Source organism: Neolamprologus multifasciatus, chromosome 15 (genome assembly GCF_963576455.1).
Source record: "Neolamprologus multifasciatus chromosome 15, fNeoMul1.2, whole genome shotgun sequence".
Lineage (NCBI taxonomy): Eukaryota > Metazoa > Chordata > Actinopteri > Cichliformes > Cichlidae > Neolamprologus > Neolamprologus multifasciatus.
In genome coordinates, this window is record NC_140453.1 from 35056500 (window position 1) to 35080489 (window position 23990).

The 23990-nt window shown below is 40.9% G+C and overlaps 1 protein-coding gene and 1 pseudogene across 3 annotated transcripts in view; one reads left to right on the plus strand and one right to left on the minus strand.

Annotated features, from left to right (window-relative positions):
* LOC146502556 (E3 ubiquitin-protein ligase rnf213-alpha-like) overlaps nucleotides 1-23990 on the plus strand; it is a 118169-nt gene that overhangs the window by 51560 nt on the left and 42619 nt on the right. For all 3 annotated transcript variants that reach the window (XM_085132746.1, XM_085132744.1, XM_085132745.1), the window contains 13 exons: nucleotides 220-372; nucleotides 476-1703; nucleotides 2401-2585; nucleotides 10265-10411; nucleotides 11797-15363; nucleotides 16144-16274; nucleotides 17793-17888; nucleotides 17994-18115; nucleotides 18244-18357; nucleotides 18455-18504; nucleotides 23018-23168; nucleotides 23281-23416; nucleotides 23657-23842. In XM_085132746.1, coding sequence (XP_084988872.1) covers nucleotides 220-372; nucleotides 476-1703; nucleotides 2401-2585; nucleotides 10265-10411; nucleotides 11797-15363; nucleotides 16144-16274; nucleotides 17793-17888; nucleotides 17994-18115; nucleotides 18244-18357; nucleotides 18455-18504; nucleotides 23018-23168; nucleotides 23281-23416; nucleotides 23657-23842 — 6266 coding nt within the window. The remainder of the gene's footprint in view (nucleotides 1-219; nucleotides 373-475; nucleotides 1704-2400; nucleotides 2586-10264; nucleotides 10412-11796; nucleotides 15364-16143; nucleotides 16275-17792; nucleotides 17889-17993; nucleotides 18116-18243; nucleotides 18358-18454; nucleotides 18505-23017; nucleotides 23169-23280; nucleotides 23417-23656; nucleotides 23843-23990) is intronic.
* Nucleotides 19458-20935, minus strand: LOC146502559 (zinc finger BED domain-containing protein 4-like; annotated as a pseudogene).

The window sequence follows — 23990 nt, forward strand, 5'->3', positions numbered from 1 at the left end:
CATTTGAATGAATTGCAGGTATAATATCATATACTAGCTATTGTTAAATAGATTCAGAGGAATAAAGTTTATATGTGGAATGAACAGTTATTTCCTGAGATACTGTTACCTTTTAACCCAAATTCTCTTAAAGAGACCGTTTGACAATAATACCATATAAACTTTGGAGGTGTAAGGACACACATTTGAGGTAATCATTTTTTATTCTTCCCGTTTTAGATTACTTTAGAGAATTCACTGACCTTGCAAATTGAGGATGGACATACAAACATGACATATACCTATGAGGACCTGAAAGAACTGCAAAATAAACTTATGCTTATGTCTGGAAAAAAACAACAAAATCAGAGCGAGGTGAAGCGCTTCACTGAGGTATGATTTTTTTTTTAAATTTTTATCATTTGCTACATTGATGGTTTAGCAATAACTTATATTTTTTATATCACCTGTAATCTAATTTCTTCTTCATATTCAGGTGTTTGAAAGCATCCAAAGACTTGCAAAAGCATTTGTAGACCTTCACACTGCAGGGAATCCACTTTTCAGGTGTTGGGAAGCTAAGATTTTTTGTAAAACTCAGAGTGACCCATATATCATTATGGGAATAAAGTTTTGCAGAACCCTGCACAGCTTCCAAGTAAATGGAAGTTTAGTTGAACAGCTAACATCTCTATCCAAGAAGATGGAGATGTTTCTTGATAACTGGCAAGACTTCATGGACACACAGAGATCTAAACACTACTACTTAAACTACTTCACAGCAGAACAAATATTCTACTTGTGCAGTGTTCTGATTCCAACAAACATGAATGCAGAACTCGAAGACAAAGCACTGATGATGCTTTCTTTTATCAAAGCAAACTGCACAACATCAGATGTCTGGAGTACATGGAGTAGACTTCATGCAATAAGCAATAGAGAATGCAATGAACTATCTTCACCCAATGTTAGCCATTTTGCACATGACAGTGACCCAGCAGATGAGCTACCCCGGGCTGTGGGTTTGAAAGAACTGGAGGAGTTGTGGAATGGCTACATGAAGAACAAGGAAATATTTTTCCATGACCTATTAGACATTAGGAGTTTAGGATGTCTCTTGCAGTTGATGACAGAAAACCAAAATCAGAATGAGTTGGAAGATGAACCGGTACTCTCAGAGACGAAAGACCATTCACTCAGAAGGGAGTTTCCAAAAGGCCTAAAGTCAAAACAACCTAATCTCATTATCTGCCAACATGATGAGATCCTGACTTCAAGTATCTGCTTGTACATGAACAACTACTACGAGCCATTGCCAGCTTATGATGAAGTGCTCTTGTGTACCCCTTCAACATCTCATGAACAAGTAGAGCTTTTCCTAAGAAGATGTCTCACATCAGGTGAAATTGGCCAGAAGATTTACACAATGCTGTGGGCAGACCAGCTTTCCTATGATGTTAGCTGTGCAATGGAAAAGTGTTTTCAGAAACTGCATTCCCATAAAAAGGATTACAGGCTAGTGATCTTTTGCAGCTCTGATGGAGAGCACACTTACATTCCTACTGCATTCAGTCAATACAAAACAGACTTGGTGCCACAAGAGCCACTGGAAAGGATTCAACAGTATTTGTTGAGGCATTACACTGTTACCTCAGACTACAAGAATGCTATGTTCAAAGGTGGCTTTTCCTTTGGTATTGTTTCTTCCAGTCGTGCAGGAGTTGGTGAGTTTTGCATGTGCAATATACTTTCTTATGAGTAAATTCTTTCTGCACTATTTCTAAGTAATGGGATAAAAACATTACATATAGATTTCACCATTGATTTTATCATGATGGCTTTTGCGACTGCACTTGGGGACACATTCAGAGTTTTTGCAATTTTCCGGACTGACTGACCTCCAGTTCTTAAAGTAATAATGGACTGTCATTTCTCTTTACTTAGCTGATTGGATAGGTTCTTGTCATAATATACATTCTATCAGTTGTTAGAACCCCCATTAAAAATGCAAGAAATTCCACAAATGAACCCTGACAAAGCACACCTGTGAAGTAAAAACATTTTCACGTCATGAAGCTCATCGAGAGAGGGCCAAGGGTTTGCAGCACTGTCAACAAAGCAAAGGGTGGCTTCTTTGAGGAATCTAAAATATAAAATATATTTAGATTTGTTTATCATTGTTTTTTTTACTACATAATTCTATATATCTTGCTTCATATATTTGATGTCTTAAATATGTGTCTACAATGTAGTAAGTAGTATAAATGAAGAAAAACCATTAAATGAGAAGGTGTGTCCAAACCTTTGAATAGTAGTATTTAAGATTTATTTTTGTAGAAAAGAGCATGCTGAATTTTGTTAGACTTACTGATGGACTCATTTCTGTCAAACAATAGATTGCCTTCTTTTTTGTCATTTTAGGCAAATCATTGTATATCCAAAGGTTGTTTGAAAACTTGGAGAGAAATATCGAACAAGGAACTGCATTTAAGAAGTGCATCAGGCTAACAGAACATGAGGTTGATGACCACAAGATTATCCAGTCTTTGTATGACACACCAAAACAAAAAGATCTTAAGGTCTTTCACTTTGATGTCACATCCTCGGTAAGCTGTTTTTATTAACCACGGTGAAAATACCTTATAGAATAGAATAAAATAAACCTTTATTATCCCAGAGATGAGAAATTTGGGTGTTACACAGCTCTTATAGCAAGGAGAATATAAAATATAAAAGTGAAGACGCAAAGTTGTCCTATATACATAAGCAACTGTTAGCTTAGACAACATCCTCTCCTCCCCAACCTGCTCAATGGACTGCTCAGGGACAGAGCTGGCCCTCTTGACCAGTTTGAGTTTCCCCCTGTCCCTCTCTGCCCTCACTGGAGAAATCAAAAAGCATTGACTCTCACAGTGCACTTGGTGCCCTCCAGATGAGAGAAGGCCCAATGCAGCAGGTAGATGACAGCGTCATCCACCCCGATGTTCGGCTAGTAAGCAAACTGCATCAGGTCTAGGTCTGTCCCGACTAATAGGCGAAGGTGGTGTAGTATGATCTTCTCCATGGTCTTCATCAGGTGTGAAGTCAGTGCAAGGGGTCTGAAGTGGTACGGCTCCTTGGGGTGCGTTGTCTTTGGGACCGGTACCACAAAGGAGATCTTCCACAGACAGAGACTGAGCCTGATCTGCACAATCCCTCAATAGTCTGGAGCTGATTCTATCAGGACCTGTGGCCTTCCTTGTTTTCATCTTCCTCAGCCGACTTCGCACCTGGTCAGTTGTGATGGAGAGGCTGCAGTGTAGGGTGTGGGTGAGTGGCTCCTGATGACTGGCATGGGGGTAGGAGGCAGTAGAGTTGTTGAAGGAAAAGGAAAAAGGGATCAGGCGAGGTTCATCTGATATCCGCAGCGCTACGGGGGGTTGCAGAGAGGTGTGAAGGAGGTATGAAGAAGCACTGCTGTGCTTTCTTTACTGTTTTGTTTGTGTGTACTGACCATGTGAGGTCCTCCACCAGATGTACACCTAGGAAACGGAAGCTGCTCACTCTCTCCACAGCAGCTCCGTTGACGGTGATGGGAGTGTGTGCTTCTCTGCACCTCCAGAAGTCCACTAACTCCTTTGTCTTTGCGACGTTGAGGGTGAGATAGTTCTCTCTGCACCAGTGGGTCAGGGCGCTGACCTCCTCCCTGTAAGCTGTGTTGTCACAATGATTTTGGAGTTGCTAGTGGCCATGCAGTCGTAGGTGTAGAGTGAGTACAGGAGAGTGCTCAGTACACACCCCTGTGGAGCATCAGTGTTTATTATGACGGGGGATAAGGTGATGCTGCCCAGACTGACCATGGTATCTGTCAGACAGGAAGTTAAGGAGAGAGCTGCTTAATCCTAGATCCTGCAGTTTCCTGTCCAGCTTCGAGGGAATGATGGTATCGAATGCTAAGCTGTAGTCTACAAACAGCATTCTCACATATGTGTCTCTCTTCTCCAGGTGGGAGAGGGCAGTATGTAGTGTCAGGTCTATGGCGTCATCAGTGGACCTGTTGTGGCGGTATGCGAATTGTAGAGGGTCCAGTGAGTCGGGTAGTGCAGAGCAGATGAAGTCCCTGACCAGCCTCTCGAAGCATTTGCTCACGATGGGGGTCAGGGCTACCAGTCGCCAGTCATTCAGTGATGAGATGGTGGAGGATTTGGGTACAGGGATGATGGTGGCCATTTTGAAGCAGGCTACAGACAGAGAGAAAGAAAGGTTGAAGATGTGCGTAAACACTCCAGCCAGCTGAGCCTTGCATGACTTGAGGATGCGGCCAGGGATCCTGTTCGGACCATTAGCTCTGCATGCATTCACCTTCCTGAAGCATTTCCGCACTTCCTCCTCAGACACTGTTTGCACACTGACGTCATCCGCGGTGCATCACACTGTCCGGTCTCGTGATGTTCGCTGTGTCGAATCTAGCGTAGAATACGTTTAGATCCTCGCACAGAGAGGCTGTGGTCTGTGGTGTGCTAATTTTCCCTCTAAAGTCTGCGATTGTGTTTAGTCCCTGCCACATACTGGGTTGTCAAATTGTTGTTCCACTCTGTCCCTGTACTTATGTTTGGCTGCTTTAATCATCTTCCAGAGTTGGTAATGTGCGTGTTTGTAGTCAAATGTGTTCGCGGAGCCCAAAGTAGTGCTCTGTGCTGCCAGTGCCGTGCGAACATTGCTGTTAATCCACGGTTTTTGATTTGGGTAGGATTTGACTATTCTGGATGGGACGACATCTTCTACGCATTTTCTAATAAATCTGCAGACTGAATCTGTGTACTCATCAATGTCGTCAGCAGCCATGCAAATCATTTCCCAGTCCTTGTGATCAAAACAGTCCCGCAGCATGGACTCTGATTGGTCCGACCAGCGGTCCACTGCATTCATGGTTGGAGCTTCCTGTTTCTGCTTGTGCCTGTAGCTGCGCAGGAGCAGGATGGAGCGATGATCTGATTGGCCGAATGGGGCATGGGGTAGGGCTTTGTACGCATCCCGGAAGGAGGTGTAACAGTGGTCAAGTAGCTGGTCTCCATGAATGTTGAAATGAATGTGTTGGTGGAGTTTTGGTGAAACTTTCTTCAGGTTTCGTTTGTTAAAGTCCCCGGTCATGATAAATGCCACCTCTGGGTGCGCGGTTTCCGTGCTGCTGATTGCGTTGTACAGTTCCCTGAGTGCTCGGTCAGTGTCGGATTGTGGGGGAATGTTAACAGCCATAATGATCACTGCTGTAAATTCCCTTGATAGCCAGAATGGTCGGCACTTAATCATCAGGTACTCTAGGTCTGGTGAGCAGAAGGATTTGACCGGGTCCACGTTTGCATAATCACACCAGCTGTTGTTGATCATGAAACACACACCACAGCCTCTGCTTTTCCCAGTTAGCTCCTGTGACCTGTCCGCGCAGTGCATGGAGAACCCCGGTAGTTGTATGGCGGAGTCCGGTACCTTGTCCAATAAGCAGGTTTCTGTGAGGCAGATCACGCAGCAGTCCCGCATCTCTCACTGGAATGAGAGCCGTGCCCCGAGCTCGCACAGTTTGTTCTCCAGAGACTGCACATTAGCAAGTAATAAACTGGGTAGCAGTTGTCTGTTAGTGTGCCATCTTAGTCGAACCAGAACGCCGGATTTTCTCCCTCTGCGTCGGCTCTCCAGGAGCCCAGAACAAAAGGTGTCTCAGGTGAGATGAATGTAAACGGAGGGTCTAAAACTTGAACTCCAGAAAGTGATGAGTAAGTCAATTTCTTATGACCAGTAAGGTTTGTTGGTCATACACAAGGAGACATGTGCTACTCGTGAAAAAATAAAGTAAAATTAAACACAAAAACCAGCTGGGGGAGCTCGCGACGAGGCTGCCATACTCAGCGCTATCTTGGTGTAAAAAACCCAAAAAAACAATGCTGAAAAGAAATACTTTTCTTTCTTATTCTTATTCTTATTTAAAATGTCTAGCTTTTATTAAATAATTATCTGAATCTTACAACCAAAGTTTTTATCTGATGTAAAATGTATAGAAATCATACGTACAGTGGGGCAAAAAAGTATTTAGTCAGCCACCGATTGTGCAAGTTACCCCACTTAAAATGATGACAGAGGTCAGTAATTTGCACCAGAGGTACACTTCAACTGTGAGAGACAGAATGTGAAAAAAAAATCCATGAATTCACATGGTAGGATTTGTAAAGAATTTATTCGTAAATCAGGGTGGAAAATAAGTATTTGGTCAATAACAAAAATACAACTCAATACCTTGTAACATAACCTTTGTTGGCAATAACAGAGGTCAAACGTTTACTATAGGTCTTTACCAGGTTTGCACACACAGTAGCTGGTATTTTGGCCCATTCCTCCATGCAGATCTTCTCAAGAGCAGTGATGTTTTGGGGCTGTCGCCGAGCAACACGGACTTTCAACTCCCGCCACAGATTTTCTATGGGGTTGAGGTCTGGAGACTGGCTAGGCCACTCCAGGACTTTCAAATGCTTCTTACGGAGCCACTCCTTTGTTGCCCGGGCGGTGTGTTTTGGATCATTGTCATGTTGGAAGATGAAACAAAGATCATCTTCGTTTCATCTTTGAAGATGAAACGACCCAGCCTCGTTTCATCTTCAAAGTTCTCACTGATGGAAGGAGGTTTTGGCTCAAAATCTCACGATACTTGGCCCCATTCATTCTGTCCTTAACACGGATCAGTCGTCCTGTCCCCTTGGCAGAAAAAGAGCCCCATAGCATGATGTTTCCACCCCCATGCTTCACAGTAGGTATGGTGTTCTTGGGATGCAACTCAGTATTCTTCTTCCTCCAAACACGACGAGTTGAGTTTATACCAAAAAGTTCTACTTTGGTTTCATCTGACCACATGACATTCTCCCAATCCTCTGCTGTATCATCCATGTGCTCTCTGGCAAACTTGTATTAGTATTAGTATATTATATATTATAGTATATTAGTATAGTAATAAGTATTGGTGACCAAATACTTATTTTCCACCCTGATTTACGAATAAATTCTTTACAAATCCTACCATGTGAATTCATGGATTTTTTTTTCACATTCTGTCTCTCACAGTTGAAGTGTACCTCTGGTGCAAATTACTGACCTCTGTCATCATTTTAAGTGGGGGAACTTGCACAATCGGTGGCTGACTAAATACTTTTTTGCCCCACTGTATACCAACAAGACAGTGTACAGTGGCTTGCAAAAGTATTCAGCCCCCTTGAACTTTTCCACATTTTGTCACATTACAGCCACAAACATGAATCAGTTTTATTGGAATTCCACGTGAAAGACCAATACAAAGTGGTGTATGCGTGAGAAGTGGAACAAAAATCATACATGATACCAAACATTTTTTACAAATAAATAACTGAAAAGTGGGGTGTGCGTAACTATTCAGCCCCCTGAGTCAATACTTTGTAGAACCCTTTTTGCTGCAATTACAGCTGCCAGTCTTTTAGGGTATGTCCCTACCAGCTTTGAACATCTAGAGACTGAAATCCTTGCCCATTCTTCTTTGCAAAACAGCTCCAGCTCAGTCAGATTAGATGGACAGCGTTTGTGAACAGCAGTTTTCAGATCTTTCCACTTTCTCGATTGGATTTAGATCTGGACTTTGACTGGGCCATTCTAACACATGGGTATGTTTTGTTTGAAACCATTCCATTGTTGCCCTGGCTTTATGTTTAGGGTCTTTGTCCTGCTGGAAGGTGAACCTCCGCCCCAGTCTCAAGTCTTTTGCAGACTCCAAGAGGTTTTCTTCCAAGATTGCCCTGTATTTGGCTCCATCCATCTTCCCATCAACTCTGACCAGCTTCCCTGTCCCTGCTGAAGAGAAGCACCCCGAGAGCATGATGCTGCCACCACCATATTTGACAGTGGGGATGGTGTGTTCAGAGTGATGTGCAGTGTTAGTTTTCCGCCACACATAGCGTTTTGCATTTTGGCCAAAAAGTTCCATTTTGGTCTCATCTGACCAGAGCACCTTCTTCCACATGTTTGCTGTGTTCCCCACATGGCTTGTGGCAAACTGCAAACAGGACTTCTTATGGTTTTCTGTTAACAATGGCTTTCTTCTTGCCACTCTTCCATAAAGGCCAACTTTGTGCAGTGCACGACTAATAGTTGTCCTATGGACAGATTCCCCCACCTGAGCTGTAGATCTCTGCAGCTCGTCCAGAGTCACCATGGGCCTCTTGGTTGCATTTCTGATCAGCGCTCTCCTTGTTCGGCCTGTGAGTTTAGGTGGACGGCCTTGTCTTGGTAGGTTTACAGTTGTGCCATACTCCTTCCATTTCTGAATGATTGCTTGAACAGTGCTCCGTGGGATGTTCAAGGCTTGGGAAATCTTTTTGTAGCCTAAGCCTGCTTTAAATTTCTCAATAACTTTATTCCTGACCTGTCTGGTGTGTTCTTTGGACTTCATGGTGTTATTGTTCCCAATATTCTCTTAGACAACCTCTGAGGCCGTCACAGAGCAGCTGTATTTGCACTGACATTAGATTACACACAGGTGTACTCTTTTTAGTCATTAGCACTCATCAGGCAATGTCTATGGGCAACTGACTGCACTCAGACCAAAGGGGGCTGAATAATTACGCACACCCCACTTTTCAGTTATTTATTTGTAAAAAATGTTTAGAATCATGTATGATTTTCGCTCCACTTCTCAAGTGTAGACCACTTTGGTCTTTCATGTGGAATTCCAATAAAACTGATCCATGTTTGTGGCTGTAATGTGACAAAATGTGGAAAAGTTCAAGGGGGCCGAATACTTTTGCAAGCCACTGTACATCACTGACACAATAGCGTTTGTTTTCATTCAAAGGCTTTATGGCTTTTCCTATAATACCTGGTGGGCCGGTCTCTAGTCAAAATGCCGGGCCTATTTTTTGTCCCAGTCCAGCCCTGGGCACGACACGCAGTGAATTAATCTGAGAAGGTGCATTAAAAAATAAATGGCCGGCCAGCGGTGCACATCAGAAATTAGCTCGCATAGACACATTAGTTGTGCCGCTTCTTAATGAAAGTATCTTAGCTAACAACCCCAACTACCAGATTCAACTTGTAATTGGCTAAAAATAACTTAGCCTACCGGTGAGAGGGACGTTGGTAGCTGGCAGTTTTTTCAAGCGATGTTGAAATTTCCACATTCCGACACTTCAAATGCTTCAGGAGCTGCCTGCTCAGCGCAGCATCAAACCAGAAAGTTTTAATGAGCAGTCTCGCATTAACTGGCTGAGTTAATGGCAGTTAATGCGACATCGAAGACATTATTTGGCTCTACATATCTATGTGAGCAGATTTTCTCTCACACGAAGAGTGTCCTCACGTAGCCGTCTGAATGCTGGACACTCGGAGACCAGAGATCACATTAAAATGTGTATCTCTGTTTTAACAGACATGCCATAATGGCCCAGTTTATTTTTCTTATCATTGTTGTGAGGAGACCATAAATAGCACTTGCATTTTCTGTTGTACAGTTCCTTTGCTGTTATGGAGTTCTTGTTATGGATAAAAAGTGTCTTTTTTTTTGTTTCGAAATAGCTGATAACTATTTGCTGATAGCTGCCAACATCTGCGAACAAATATAATTCTATAAAGTTGTTCTATATAGTGTGTAACTGTTATTATAGGGCGTTATTAAATTTATTGCTAATGCAATCATATGGCGCATTGACTTCTGAGGAAATTTTAGATGGCACTCATCATCAGAAAGGTTGCAGACCCCTGTTCTAAATGGTCCACTCATGCTTAGCAGATAAGCTCTGTGGAGAGACTAGCCACTGAAGCCACTGCAGTCTACTTCTACAGGTCTTCCCAGGGCAACTCCCGGTGTTAAGAGCTGTTTAGAGATCTCTGAAGAATCACAATATCTGGGTGCAAAGATGTTTCTGCGATGTGTGCTCAAAACTTGCGTTGTTTGCTGATATCAGCCATTAGCTGTCAAACCTGCACAGTGGAAAGTAGGCCTGCAGCAGCTGTAGGTTGTTGTTTTAGCTGCTACCCTACCTTGACAAAGGTTACCTGCTAAATGGGCAGTGAGGTTTTCTTTCTTCCAAGTCTTGTTAAAAATTCTACATTTTGCATCAGTCTTCTCTCTTGTGGCTTGAACTGACCTCTTTTGCTGTTAGCAAACTCACATTTCTTAAAATGTCTGTTCTAATGCATTTACAGTGAAGCTGCATTCATTTGCACACATATACTTATAAAATAATTTTGGTCATAATTTTGTTTATTCAGTAACAGAATTTTAATTTTGATTTTCCAGGTGAAAAAAGGCCTGGATGAATTTATATTCAACTTTTTCTTTTTGCGGTACCTGATGGATTCAGATGGACAGATGTGGCATTGCAGCCAGAACCACTGGTATATCATTGAATTACTAGAACCCACAAATGATCAGACCACCAGATTGGTATGTGGAAATTTTACTTTTTGAGCAGTGTTTATCATATGAAATACTACTACACAATTTTGTTGGTTTAATTTAGGGATTTTATTATCATGTCCTTTTAAATGAACAATTTTGATAAAGCAGATTTTTAAATAATTAGCACAATATTCAAGTACATAATGCCAGACTTTTAGCATTTAGTTTCAGCTGCAGGAAGGAAATATTGTAACTGGTAAATTATGACATACAGTCAGTGTCAGGTTCAATTTCTTCAGAAGGAAGTACAGGAGAAATATCTGTCTTTTAAAAAGATTTAATTTGCTTCGGCAATTAGTACAAGTTTACAGCACTGAAACTTTCTGTGAACACAGCCATCTATCTTCACAGGATGACCCTGGATTGGGCTGTACAGGTTTTTATACCCCAACAATAACACAATATTATTATGACTGTCTTCTTTCTGGAACCATGCTGGTGTCTCTATTTGACCTCCTCTTCACTCACCCGCTCACTCCCGACCTCTTTATCTGCTTGAGAAAAGAAAAACACCCCCCTGCCTAGCCTTGATCATTTTAATATTACCCTACTACTACTGATCCTATATATCTAGTTCGGGACTCCCTTTGGCCCAGAGAATATCCTTCTATTATCTACTGTGACGTGCAAGTATGCAGCAAAAAAGACCCTCTGCGCTACTACATTAATTCTCAGTATTTCAGCCCAGACATACCACTGGACGAGGATTTTGACCATCAAAACACGGAGCGCCAACTTGTTTATGAGCATATTGCATTGTGTATATAAAAATAATATCATTTTCAATGCCTGGACTGATGGAAGGAGGTTCTCACCCAAGGTTTGATAGTACATGGGCCCATCCATTCTTCCTTTGATGTAGTGCAGTCGTCCCATCCCCTTGGCTGAAAAAATATTTGTTTTTTGTTTTTTTAAATAAAAAAAGCACTTTCACCCAGCCATCCTCTGAATCACTGAGATGTTCAGTAGCAAACTTCAAACGAGCCTTTGCATGTGGTTTCTTGAGCACGGGGACCTTGTGGGCACCTCAGGATTTCAGTCCTTCATGGCGTAGTGTGTTACCAACTCTTTTCCTGGTGACTATGGTCCCATCTGCCTTGAGATCATTGGCAAGATCCTCCTGAGAAGTTCTGGGCTGGTTCCACATCATTATCATTATCATTGAAAGTCCACGAAGTGAGATCTTGCATGGAGCGCCAAACCAAGGGAACTCCAGGCACTTATTTTATGGTTTTAGTTAGTGGGCAAACTTACAAAACATTAGGGAAAAATTAATTGAAACCCTAACTTAACAGGTATTTGCTGAATATATGATTGGAGGAGAGAATGATATAGTTGCTTATTCTAAACTTTATTTTATATACTTGCAGGTAAAAAAGGAAAACTTTGGATTCTTGGATGTTTTCCCAAAGGCGTTTTGCCGTCCACCAAAAGAGGTTTTGGCTTTGGAAATGCAGAAAGAACAAATTCCAACCATAGCCTGTGATGACCCCCTCATGGATGATGAATGTTTCAGGAGTGAAGCTTATCAAAGACCATACCAGTACCTCACACGTTTTCACAACAATGGCAGTCTTGACAACTTTACTTACCGAGGCATTGAAGGGACTCATGCAAAGTGTCTTCAGATACTCTTAAGATATTGTGGTATAACTGATCCATCATGGGCAGAGCTGCGTAACTTTGTCTGGTTTCTTAATCTTCAGTTGAAAGACTGTGAGAATTCGGATTTCTGCAAATTTGAGTGGGTTGGAGACACTCTTTGTGGATTCAAAAACTTTGTGGTTGAGTTCATGATCTTGATGTCTAAAGACTTTGCAACACCATCACTATGTATCACTGACCAGAGCCCAGGGAAGCAACACATTGACATCAATGGACTAAAAGAAAAAGATTTAGCTCCATTCCTCATTAGAAAAAGGTGGGAATCAGAGCCACATCCATACATCTTTTTTAATGATGACCACATGTCCATGACATTCATTGGATTTCACCTTAGGCCCAATGGCCAGAAAGGGGTTGATGCAGTAAATCCTTTGACAGAAGAAGTGATAAAGAAGAATATCATGAGTCAAAGGCTGTACAATGGCTTAAAACTTCAGAGAGTTCCTTTTAACATAGACTTTAATCAGCTTCCTAGAGCTGACAAGATTGAGCATCTGTGCAATGTTCTTGGCGTCAAGTGGCCAACAGATCCCGATGTAACATATGAACTGACCACTGACAATATCCTCAAAATGATGGCAGTTCATATGAGATTCAGGTGTGGCATTCCTGTCATCATAATGGGGGAGACAGGATGTGGCAAAACAAGGCTCATAAAATTTATGTGTGAACTAAGAAGGTGTGGAGCACCAGCAGAAAACATGAAACTGGTCAAAGTTCATGGAGGAACTACGTCAGAAATGATTTATGAGAAAGTGAAGGAAGCTGAAACTCTTGCAAGGACCAATAAAGAGAATCATGAGCTTGACTCAGTCCTTTTCTTTGATGAAGCAAACACCACAGAAGCTGTTAATAGCATCAAGGAGGTCCTTTGTGATAATTCAGTGCAGGGAGAAGAGCTTGGCTCTAATACAGGCCTACAGATAATTGCAGCATGCAACCCTTACAGAAAACATACAGACCAAATGATTAAGCGGCTGGAAGCTTCAGGACTGGGCTACCGGGTTCGGGCTGAGGAGACTGAAGACAGACTTGGCTCCATCCCTCTCCGCCAGCTTGTGTATCGTGTTCATGTGTTACCACCCAGTATGATACCTCTGGTTTGGGATTTTGGACAACTCAGTGACACAACAGAGCAAATGTACATTGAACAAATAGTACAAAGACAGGTGAAGGCCAGCGCGATTGACATGAGCAATATCCGAACAATAATTAAAGTGTTATCGGCATCGCAAAAGTTCATGAGGGAGAGGAAAGATGAATGCAGCTTTGTCAGTTTGAGAGATGTTGAACGTTGCATGCAAGTATTTCTGTGGTTCCACAAAAATCACCCAATGTTTGCTGAAGCTCTAAAAGCCTTTTTACAGCAGCAATCACAGAGAAAACAAAACAAACTACCTGCTAGTGACAGAGTAATCTGGTCACTCTTGATGGCTACTGGAGTGTGCTATCAGTCCTGTTTGGAGAGCAAAAACACATATCAGAAAACTATCAGCCAAATTCTTCCTGATGAGTATAAACCACAGAGAATAATGCAGGAAATTCAACTCATGCAGGACCTCCTGCTCAGTGGTGTACCCATGGCTGAGACAATAGCCAGAAATGAGGCTTTGAAAGAAAACTTTTTCATGATGGTGGTCTGCATTGAGCTGAGAATTCCCCTTTTTATTGTTGGAAAACCAGGAAGCTCCAAATCACTATCTAAAACTCTAGTTGCAGATGCAATGCAGGGTCCTACATCACATTCTGACCTCTACAAAAAGCTGAAGCAAATACATCTGGTGTCTTTCCAGTGTAGCCCTCATTCAACTCCTGAAGGAATCATCAATACATTCAAGCAATGTGCCCGCTTTCAAGAAAGCAAAAACCTGGATGAATATATTTCAGTTGTTGTTCTTGATGAGATTGGATTGGCTGAGGATTCCCTGAAAATGCCACTGAAAGCACTGCACCCATTACTGGAAGAGGGTTGTATTGATGATGAGCCAAAACCTCATAAAAGGGTTGGGTTCATTGGAATTTCCAACTGGGCACTGGACCCTGCCAAGATGAATCGTGGAATTTTTGTGTCCCGTGGAGATTTAAATAAGCAAGAGCTCATCAAAAGTGCCAGAGGAATCTGTTCCTCTGAGCAACATGTTCTTGAAAAGATCAGTCACCTGTTCCAACCTTTAGCAAAAGCATATATGACAGTATGTGATAAAAGCAAAGGATTTTTTGGTCTGCGAGATTTCTACAGTCTGATAAAAATGTTATTTTCAATTACCAAAATGTCTAATGAACCTCCTACTGCAGATCAGATCACCGGAGCAGTCCTGCGAAACTTCAGTGGAAAAGATGATGTCGATGTAATTGACATATTCAGCAAAGAACTCAGAGATGACCTTTCCAATGCCAGTATCACAACTATTAATATGGTTAAGCAAAACATCTGCCCAGCTTCCCAAATGGAGGAAAGTCGTTATCTTTTGCTACTCACAAAAAACTATGCTGCTCTTCAGATTCTACAGGAGAAAATTTTCTCTCATCAAATCCGCCCAGAGATAATCTTTGGATCAAGTTTCCCAAAGGATCAGGAATACACACAGATTTGCAGGAACATAAACCGTGTCAAAGTGTGCATGGAGACAGGACAGACAGTTGTGCTTCTCAACCTTCAAAATCTGTATGAAAGTCTGTATGATGCTCTAAATCAGTACTATGTGACCCTCGGAGGTCAAAAGTATGTTGATCTTGGATTGGGAACACATCGTGTGAAATGCAGAGTTCACCAAAACTTCAAGCTCATCATCATTGAAGAAAAGGAAGTAGTTTATGAGCAGTTTCCAATACCACTCATTAACAGGTTGGAGAAACACTACCTTGACATCAACACTGTCCTCACAGACGAACAGAAGGTTATTGCCAGACAGCTGGAGGCATGGGTTAATGATTTTGTCTCCTTAAGTAGTTACTCCTCAGAAAAGAAATATGATCCAAGTGATGTGTTCATCGGCTACCACTCAGACACGTGTTCCTCTGTGGTCATGCAAGTAACAGAGAGTGAGAGTACTGAGACTGATGCTCAGGTCACTCTGAACAAAGCCAAAGACATTCTGCTCAACTGTGCCACTCTGGACTCAGTGGTTCGTTTAGAAAAATCCAAACTGCCTGATGAGGAACGACAGCATTTAATGCAAGAGTTTGTTAAAGAAGCAATGCACAGTTCACTGGGAGACTACATTGTGTATCATACTCAGCAGCCTGAACAGTCACACTTCCTATTCACTGAGGTAATTATTTTTAGTTTTGTATTTGTGTTTTGTATTATACAGCAACTGCATAACCTTATTATCAAAACCAGGTATGTAAAAAATGCCTTCAATATCTAGGCCCAATAATATTGCTGTAATTCAGTTTCAAAAGAAAATATTAACCATCATCAATGGCATGTGTTGGTTTTTGGTGTCAGGCCTTCATAGTTAAGGTTTTATTTTACAAGTAACGTTTACCAGATATGCTATTAATGTGTGACAAATTTCTAATTAGACTTATAAGTTTGATTTGGCTTTTTTTTATCCCATTGGAAAATGCTGAGTTAATCAGTATATTGGTTAGGTTAGGTTTTAGTATAGTTTTTATTTGACATTATTAAAATAATGGATTGGATTTATATAGCGCTTTTCAAGGCACCCAAAGCGCTTTACAATGCCACTATTCATTCACTCCCACATTCACACACTGGTGGAGGCAGCTACAGTTGTAGCCACAGCTGCCCTGGGCAGACTGACAGAAGCGAGGCTGCCATATCGCGCCATCGGCCCCTCTGGCCAACACCAGTAAGAGCCTGTTAAAGTTTCCTAATGGATTTTAAGTGAAAAGAAAAGAAATTGAGAATATCTTTTGTGTAATGACAGGTATATACACAATACCAAGCTGTTTGTGGAACACATAATAAATGACACATCAATGATGTGTGAAAAACACACCCCAAAAATATGGCTGGACTTTTCTGTTGGCAAATAAGAAACAGATTAATATTTTGTCATTCTTGGTTCTTTTCTATTCTCAAGGTTACAACCTTTTCCAGGCTGCTCACTGCAACAGATACTCAACAGCTGCAGAGCCAGATAAAGATAGATGTTTTACAGATGCTATCACTGCAGCAGTTTGATACTGAGTACTCTTTCCTCAAGAAAATCAGGTATGCATTCATAATATAAATAAATACATCATCTGCTGGTGTTCATTTTAATGAAACTGATCACCTACTGGGAGTGGCATTGTGTGGTGATGTGGTTAACACTGTTGCCTTAAAGCAAGAAAGACCTGGGTTTGAATTCAGGGGCCTTTCTGTGTGGCATTTGCATGTTCTCCATATGTCTCCATGTGTTTTCTCCAAGTACAGGGTGGGCCATTTATATGGATACACCGTAATAACATGGGAATGGTTGGTGATATTAAAGTCCTGTTTGTGGCACATTAGTATATGTGAGGTGGCAAACTCCTCAAGATGGGTGGTGACCATGGTGGCCATTTAGAAGTTGGTCATCTAGAAGTTGGCCATCTTGGATACAACTTTTGTTTTTTCAATAGGAAGAGGGCCATGTGACACATCAAACTTATTGGTAATGTCAAGAGAAAAACAATGGTGTGCTTGGTTTCGACGTAACTTTATTCTTTCATGAGTTATTTACAAGTTTCTGACCACTTATAAAATGTGTTCAATGTGCTGCCCATTGTGTTGGATTGTCAATGCAACCCTCTTCTCCCGCTCTTCACACACTGATAGCAACACCGCAGGAGAAATGCCAGCACAGGAATCCAGCATCCGTAGTTTCAGGTGCTGCACATCTCGAATCTTCACACCATAGACAATTGCTTTCAGATGATCCCAAGATAAAAGTCTAAGGGGGTCAGATCGGGACACCTTGGGGGTCAGATCGGGACACCTTGGGGGCCATTCAACTGGCCCACGACGACCAATCCACTTTCCAGGAAACTGTTCATCTAGGTTACTGCGTTCACCAGATATCAACACAATTTTGATCCGCTCCTCACGTGTTATCCTCTTCGACATGTCAATGGCTGTGAACAAAGAGAAACTTGTAAATAACTCATGAAAGAATAAAGTTACGTTGAAACCAAGCACACCATTGTTTTTCTTGTGACATTACCAATAAGTTTGATGTGTCACATGGCCCTCTTCCTATTAAAAAAAACAAAAGTTGTATCCAAGATGGCCGACTTCTAAATGGACACCATGGTCACCACCCATCTTGAGGAGTTTGCCCCCTCACATATACTAATGTGCCACAAACAGGACTTTAATATCACCAACCATTCCCATGTTATTACGGTGTATCCATATGAATGGCCCACCCTGTACACTGCTCTCTTCCCATAGACATGCATGAGGTTAAGGTAATTGGTGATTTTAAATTGATCGTAGGTGTGATTATATAACATTACTTTATCTACAGTTTATATACATCTGTCCGTCTGTCTGTGTATATGTATATCTGTGTATATATATGTATGTATATGTGTGTGTATGTGTGTGTATGCGTGTGTATGTATGTGTATATATATATATAAATATATATATATATATATATATATAGAGAGAGAGAGAGAGAGAGAGAGAGAGATGAATCAACATATTGTTTAGTTATCATTCACTTTATTACTATATAACATGATGTCTATGTCTCAACACTAGGGAATTTCTGGGCTCAACACATACAGACAAAGTGCTCATTATCCAAGCAGAGTATGATGAAAGTTTCCACAGACGGAATATTCTTTCCTCAGCCAAGTGAGCAGGAAGATCATCTCATAATGACTTACTTTTATATAACCTTGTAACCTTAAGGAAACATATCTTATTTCTTTCTTTTTACGTCTTGTTTGGCTTTTAAAGGTATTCATGTTTCAATGAAATAAACAAGTATGATCCTACGGACGACACAAAGACGTATGTGTACTTTGTCTTCAAACTACCTCGAATGGAGGGTGGGACTTCCTATGTTGGGTTTCAAGGCGGTTAGTCCTACCACACACACACACACACACACACACACACACACACACACACACACAGGGAGGGCACAATTTTAGTAAGTGAAGTATGTAAAACTTGTATGTGTTTTTTTTTTTATCTGAATTTTTAGGTCCTTGGATATCTGTTCACATTGATGATCTTAGAAGATCAAAGGAGTTTGTTTCTGATATTCTTTCCCTTAAAAGTCTACGCATAAGTGACCTTTTTAAAGATCCACCTGAGGGTAATTCATCAAATCTTTTTTTCTCCAGAATATTTTACATATTAATAAACAAAACAACCACAGCAAAAAAAAACCCATAATTCTCTTTCTTTCCAAGCCATGAAGACAGGAGACTACACTGGTGTGACACAAAAATGTGACTCTACTGTAAGTGCTATTTACAACATATATTCTTAACCTTGAAGAACAGAGCATCTATATTTCCACATAGCCAAAGTACAGTTTACTCACCTGTGTTCAATGAGTAGATTTAGCATTTGTTGTCACTTTCACCTTTACTCCGGTTGTTGATTGTGGGACCAGCACCCCAATACAGTAAGCCTGGGTCGGCTCTTTATTTAACTAATATGATTCTATGAGTATTACCCAGTGTTGGGCAAGTTACTTTGAAAAAGTAATTAATTATAGTTACTAGTTACTTCTTCAAAAAAGTAACTGAGTTAGTAACTAAGTTACAATATTCTAAAAGTAATTAATTACTTGAAAAGTAACTATTGCGTTACTTTAAAAAAACATTTAACCCTCTGGGGTCCAGGGTATAGTTTTGATTTTCTTTTGACATTTTACCTTTAAAAACTATTTACTTTGCCTTGTTCGGTATCATCCTTTTCAGCACAACCTCACGTGTCTGAATTTACAGTTATCTTTTGATTTTGACATACTGTATTAACACAATTGATCTAAAATAAGACAAAAAACATAAAATCAGAGTAGAAAAAGTTATATTTTTTTACTGTAACAACCACAAACATGTTTAATGAATCATATTTCATAACTTTAAATGCAAATATAAATTGTCAATTTTAAAATCATATGTACAAGTTTTGCAAACAACAAAGTTATTTGCGTCTAGGGATGGGTACCGGTATCCGGTGCCATGATGGCATAAACAGTAGTAACCAGCAGAGGTGGGACCAAGTCATTATTTTGCAAGTCTCAAGTAAGTCTCAAGTCTTTATCCTCAAGTCACAAGTCAAGTCTCAAGTAAAGTCAAGCAAGTCAGAGTCAAGTCATAAGTCAAGACAGACAACTTTCAAGTCAAGTCCCAAGTCCGAAACTTGGACTTGGGACTATATATATATATATATATATATATATATATATATATATATATAAACAATGAACAAGAATGTGCACTTTAAGTTATTTCAGTTAACTATTTCAGTTAACTATTAACTATTCTGCATTGCATTTGCAAAAGACCAAATTGGCCAAAAGTCTGTCAGTCATTTGTGCACGATGAGGCCGTAGAATGATGCCACCATAGCTGAAAACTCGCTCCACAGGAGCACTACATGCAGGTACTGCCAAAACTCTGGTGGCCACATGAAACAGAGAAGGAAGAGTCTGCATGTTCATTGCCCAGAACAAGAGGGTGTTCTGTCCATCAGCAATATCCAGGTAGTGACTTAGCTGTAGAGCTGGACTCTTCCCAACATCCTTCTTCTGCCTCTTACAGTAAGCAGCAAAGAGTCCTTTAGTGTCCAAGAGTACTTTATGTCACAACTGCCCAACACATGGTGTTCCACCCACAACAGAGAAAATGCTGGATCCAAAGCAGCTGCTTTAAGGTACACTGGATCTGAAAAGGGGGCAGTGATCCCATCTTCTGCTCTAGCCATTCACACATTGATAAAGATTCCAAGAAATCTTTTGTTCAAAGATGCTCCTGACCAGACCATTCAGGAAACGGACTTGAGGCTTCACTTTTTCAAGGTGGTGATTGAGGGACAGCACGGATGGAACAACAGCACTGATCATGACTATTTTTCTCACCTTGTGTCAAATCTGTTGCTTCTCCAAAAGGCTTCAAGATGTCCACCATCTCCTTCAACAGGTTCCACTCTCGTGTTGTGAATAATAACTCCTTGTGCCCAGCCATTTCAAGAACAGCACAGAGTTTTAGATGTTCACATTGGAGAACTGCTTTCACTTGTCTCAGTGTTGAATTCCATCTTGTGATTACAGCTGCAGGGATCACTTTCTGTTCACCAAATTCAGCTTCAAACACATCTTTGAATGTTGTGCTTGTGTGCAATAGAGAGCTGAGCTTAGATAACTTTGAAAGTAAAGGAGATGCCACTTTGGTCTCTGACAAACCATCTTTCACCACCAGCTGAAGTGTGTGCGCAAAACACTGCAGGCACTGTGTCTTTGCCATAGCAGCACATACTGTTTCCTGATCTTCCAAGGTTAAGTCATGCCAGAGCTCTGGGTCGTCAAGATGATCACCATCATCATCATGTTCCTCACCTTGCTCAGTGGGGAAGCACACAGTGAATGCTTTCCGCATATTGGCAGCATTGTCACTAATAATATAGTCATCACTCCTGTTTCTACCTGCAGACAGCAGTCGCCTCATTGTTCTGACACACAACACCAAAACTATCCACAACACTACACACTAAATACACAAGACAACACATTAACTACACACTCCAAACACACTAAACGTCACAAATCTCTCACATCTCAAAACTCGCTTTCTCTCTTTTTCTGCTGTCTTTCTCTCTCTCTCTCTCTCTCACATCACTCCTAAAACTTCCCCTGATTTTATTTGTTTGTTTTTTTCATGCTCATAAGCAGAGAGTGCTTGCTACCGCTGTAGGAAATGTGACAAAACTATTGAGGAAAAAGTCAAAGGAGCTTGTAAAGAAAAGCATCTGGACTTCTTTAAGTTGCTTGAAGATGTTTCACCTCTCATCCGAGAAGCTTCTTCAGTTCTGAAGAACTGGGTTATCTGAAAAAAAAAAAAACTATAAAAACAATGTTTTTCAGTCTGACAAGAACTACTGGTAAGCCTTTACATTCATCAAATGAGCAACTTGATTTCAGTCCAATGATAAAAATTACCCTTCATCTATGTCATCTTCATCAAACGTCTTCAAGCAACTTAAAGAAGTCCAGACACTTTTCTTTACAAGCTGCTTTGACTACAATGACCTGGATGACTGAGAACCTTCACAGACATATTGAGGAAAAAACGTATATATTGCTTATCATGACTCTGGTTTTACATGGCCTATCAACACAATTTAAAAAAAGTATATATCACCTTGTTGTTTTGTCTTTAAGTGGTTGAGTGATTGGCTTACCACAACTATTTTATTCTTCCTCAGTCAAACAGCAGCACTCATGCGATTGTTTTGCTCCCTTAGCTCCAGGTGTTGTGCTAGACAGTGATCGTGATTACCGTTCCCGGGAGCGCGCGCAGCTGCTTGAAGCTGTAGCGTCCAGATTACTTATGTAGTCAGCTACTTCCATGCAACTGATATAAGGTACGGTAAGCTGAAGGCAGCTTCAACCGTCTTTTGAAAAATAGTAACGTGACTGCACCGCATTTTCTTGCTAGTAACTGTAACGGCATTGTAACGATAGAAATAGTAATTAGTTAGATTACTCGTTACTGAAAAAAGTAACGCCGTTACTTGTAACGCCGTTATTCCCATCACTGGTATTACCCAGTAGCCAATGCAGAGCTTAGACAGAGCCGATGGGTGAGGGGATTTGCCCAGTTGTAACTGTCTCTAAGCCATTTGGATGTCTACCTTGCTTATCTCTGAGGGACCCTTGTCTCTGAGTAGCCTTGCAGGTCATTCCTCAGCCACACCCGTTAACAGCAGCTCCTGTTTAGATCAGTGCACTTGGAATATGATGGCTTTTAGTTTGGTGGCTTGGAATACTAAGCACCAACGGTCTGTTAGTTTTAAAAGGCTGGAGCAATAGTGTGAGCTATTTATACTAATGTGGATAAATACTCAGGGTCTTTTAGCTTTACTGCTTAATGAAGGGTTACAAAGGAAAATTCCGCAGTTTAGTCTTTTTTTAATGCAGAATCAAATCAATTGAATTACTCAACCTACTATGAGCTAATGCTGACTTTATTCTGATCTTTGAGAGGAGAGAGGTTGGAGGTGAGGATGTGGATGCCTTATTACAGCAAAAACGAGCAAAAAACGAGCAGAGAAAAAGTGCACTTACCAATTTGTAAGTGCACAGTTAGGCAGCAATTGATCCCTCTCTGCTGGAATTTCCAACCGTGAACTCTAAGATCCAATCTTAACTGCTCATCTCGCAGAAGACAAAGGGAAGAACTGATAGGTTTGTAGCTTAAACCTATTCGCTGGAACGTTCAAGACAATTCAACTACACAGCAAAAAGCATTGAACACCAAGCAGAGCTCTTTATGATTCTCGTATACGAGGGAGACCAACTGGACAAACGCCGTTCCTTCGCTTGACCCCAGTTGCTCTCGTCCGCTCCCCCGTAACACTGCTCTTTTATTGAGGTTACGTAAATATACATAGGTTAGGGAGGGGGGGGGGGGGGGGGGTGCTGATCTGGAAATCCAGCAGTTCTTCTAAACAAAAGGCACTTAGACTAAAACAGCCAGAACACTCTGGAATGCACACAGAGTCTTTACAGATTACTAAGGATCAACCCTCTACCAACATGACATTGATTATACAACTCTAAGCATATATGAGTAGATATTTCTAAGCATAAATGACAATCAACAATACAAATCTAACAAGAACCACTTATCTCTTCCGCCTAAAGGTTTTATACCTGGTAATTTCTTTCTCCCCCCTCTCTTTTGGACCTCAAATCTAATCACCCAATGTTCTGCCCCACTTTATCATCCTATCTGTCTTTTCAGGTTTTGGCAGATGTGCTTGATACTACAGATCTAGTGAGAAGTTGTGTCCAGAGTGCAGTGAGTATGCTGAGAGATGAAGTGGACAGTGGTGAATTCAGCACTAAGAGAGTTGAAAATCTGCTGATTCTTCTGAATGGAAACTATACTGAAGGTTAGAAGTCAGTGAAGATGATCTTTTAACATCAGGCCAGTGTTATGTAGAGTGAAATTGCAGCCAAAATACGGTTTACCAAAAAATGACACAAAATAATTTTACTTTTAAGGATTGTTTGCAACAATTATGAGGAAGCGTCTTCACTCACTGTTAAAGGACTACGAGGTCAACATGCTTAATTCAAAAAGCTGGGTCCTGAATGAGGCATCTAATGTCAGTGCCCTACAAGAAGGAGGGACATTCCTGTAAGTTTCTGTACTATTTGCTATTATTATGATTTACAAGTAAAATTCAAGTCAATCCATTTACTCCCTATTTATTAAAATATATTTCTGGTGTTAAATGCAAAGTATACAACTGCAAGATGTTCATTGGTGATTATTATCACTCCAGATTTGATTGTTACCCATTTCATCTCTAACTTTGACTAGGTATCAGTAGATATCAGCCTGAATTTAAGAAAATTGCATGAATATTTATTTCAGACACACATTGTGGAGGAAAGTCCAAGCAGTTGTCACTCCACTTCTAGCCTACTTAGTCTCAATCACTGACCGAGATTCTAATATGGACCTTCTCCAGGATGATGAGGAAGATATCAGGAACCTCTGGCTTGAGATTTTTGGGAACAAAGAGATGCTCAGTGTGCCGTATGTGAGGGTGGAAAACAAGTAGGTATCTCTTGGTTATATAGTTAAGACATATTTAGAGCAAATTGTTTAATTTCATTTATGTTGTTTTTAATCTGAAAAAGACACTGAACAAAGACAATAAGTCTTAAAACTGATGTTCCATTCTTTTGGGGTGAAGTGGTTCATT